The following is a 2,198-nucleotide window of genomic DNA, read 5'->3' on the forward strand; positions in this document are numbered from 1 at the left end:
ATCTGATGAGCAGGTGTGTAGATGTGTGTGTGAGTGTGTATCTGATGAGCAGGTGTGTAGATGTGTGTAGATGTGTGTGTGATGGTGAATGTTTCCTGTAGATGTAAAAGTGCTTTGAGTAGTCGTTAAGACTAGAAAAGCGCTAAATAAATACACACATTTACTTTATCGTTTTGGTTACCGTTGTCGTTATGGTTACCGTTAACTGTTGTGTCCCACAGGGCCGGCGGGATGCGGAGCGGGGCCGGGACTTTGGCCCCGTGTCCGGCGCCGCGGCGTCCTTCAGCGGCCGCTACCTGTCGTGGATCACACGGTTCTACGAGTTCTACACAGCGCCCGTCGTCAAGTTCTGGTTTCACACAGTAGGTGCTCGGCATGCTGGGTAAAACATTTCTCTTTCATGATCTCTCCATCATCTCCGACTCTTCTTCTACTGTCACCAGATGGCTCCATCCACTCGGTTTTGTCCCAATTAAGTGACACTGAATGTAAAACGCCTTCTGGAAACTTTTTTTTGCTGGAATTTGATGAATATCAAAGGAAATCCGTCGGTCTCATCAGATTTTCTCCTGATGATTTTCGGCTTCTGTGGTAAACGCTGATGGAAACCTTGCTGAATAAATAATGAATTATTAAGTTTTAGGTTGCAACCCGCCACAAACCGCAGAAGAAGAAGAAGAAGTTGTAGTTCATGTCCCTCAGTATTTCCTCTCTGTCTGCACGCATGGGGGGGGGCAACAGAGACAGATGGACGTGGACGGACGAGGAGACGAGAGACTTCCTGAATTTAATGTATCAGGAACTCTTGAAGGAAACGGCCGACAAAGGTTAGGACGAGCCGTGGGACGTCCTGGGAGACAATGGAAGACGCTCAGACAGAGAGACATGTCCCAAAAAAAGAGTCTCGTAGCGGTGCCGGGGGGGGGCAATAAGAAACACGTTGGACCCATAGTGATCATGTGATGAAGATGGCAGCCATTTTGTCTAGAAAAACTTTGTTGTTGTTGAACGTCGTGATTCAGGGAAAATGAATGGAAAAACCTTAAAATGACTCAAATCAATCCCATAAACCAGTTTGACCCTAAAACAGTGTCATGTGACGTCATCACCAGGTTTTAATCGGCTGTAAAGGCTGTAAAACTTTCTCCAGATTTATTCACAGTTTAGAGTTTTTTTTACCGAATGTCAGATAATTTGATGGACACGTGGACGGAGACTGAGCGTCTGTTCCCTCTCCAGATGTCGTACCTGGCCTTCCTGATGCTGTTCTCCTACGTGGTTTTGGTGAAGATGGGGGACCGGCCCAGTGTGGAGGAGTGGATCGTCATCGCGTACATCCTGTCCACCGCCGCCGAGAAAACCCGAGAGGTAAGTTCCTCGGGGCGGATTTTACCCGTTTTCAAAACGTTTCTATATCCCTCGTGTTGTCTTCTCGTCAACCTTAAAAATCAACACTTTTGTTGACGCTTTGAAATCTGTGTTTTTAACTTTTTTCTTACGTTTTTTTCCTGTTTTCAACACTACGTAACACTAACTTACTAACTTTAGTTTTACAGTAATTTTTGGAATTTATGGTCAATAAAGCTCATTTATAGGAAATTATACCTAATGTTTGGAACTAGAAAAGCAGAAATTAGGAATTATTGAGACTAAAATTAAAGGAATGGATGTTGATGATAATCACAGACTGGAATATGTCAACTTTTACTCAATACTATTTCAAAAACACTTCCATTTGTTTTACAATGCTATAAAATTGAATAAGACGCCCCAAAATTAATTGGGTTAACCCCCTAACCCTAACCCTAAGATAACATGAGGACAACATGAAGATAACATGAGGACAACATGAAGATAACATGAGGACAACATGAAGATAACATGAGGACAACATGAGGACAACATGAAGATAACATGAGGACAACATGAGGACAACATGAAGACAACATGAGGACAACATGAAGATAACATGAGGACAACATGAGGACAACATGAGGACAACATGAGGACAACATGAAGACAACATGAGGACAACATGAGGACAACATGAAGACAACACGAGGACAACATGAGGACAACATGAAGACAACATGAAGATAACATGAAGACAACATGAAGATAACATGAGGACAACATGAGGACAACATGAAGACAACACGAGGACAACATGAGGACAACATGAAGACAACATGAAGATA

The 2,198-nt window shown here is 43.0% G+C and overlaps 1 protein-coding gene across 1 annotated transcript; it reads left to right on the forward strand.

Annotated features, from left to right (window-relative positions):
* Window positions 1-167: 167 nt before the first annotated feature.
* Window positions 168-1,368, forward strand: LOC117941288 (transient receptor potential cation channel subfamily M member 1-like; the record flags this gene model as incomplete). Its single annotated transcript, XM_034866355.1, has 2 exons — window positions 168-362; window positions 1,240-1,368. Coding segments are annotated over exons 1-2 (300 nt in total), but the record flags the coding sequence as incomplete, so codon positions are not given.
* Between the last annotated feature and the right edge of the window lie 830 nt (window positions 1,369-2,198).

This window comes from Etheostoma cragini, unplaced genomic scaffold, assembly GCF_013103735.1.
Source record: "Etheostoma cragini isolate CJK2018 unplaced genomic scaffold, CSU_Ecrag_1.0 ScbMSFa_482, whole genome shotgun sequence".
NCBI classification, from domain to species: Eukaryota; Metazoa; Chordata; class Actinopteri; order Perciformes; family Percidae; genus Etheostoma; species Etheostoma cragini.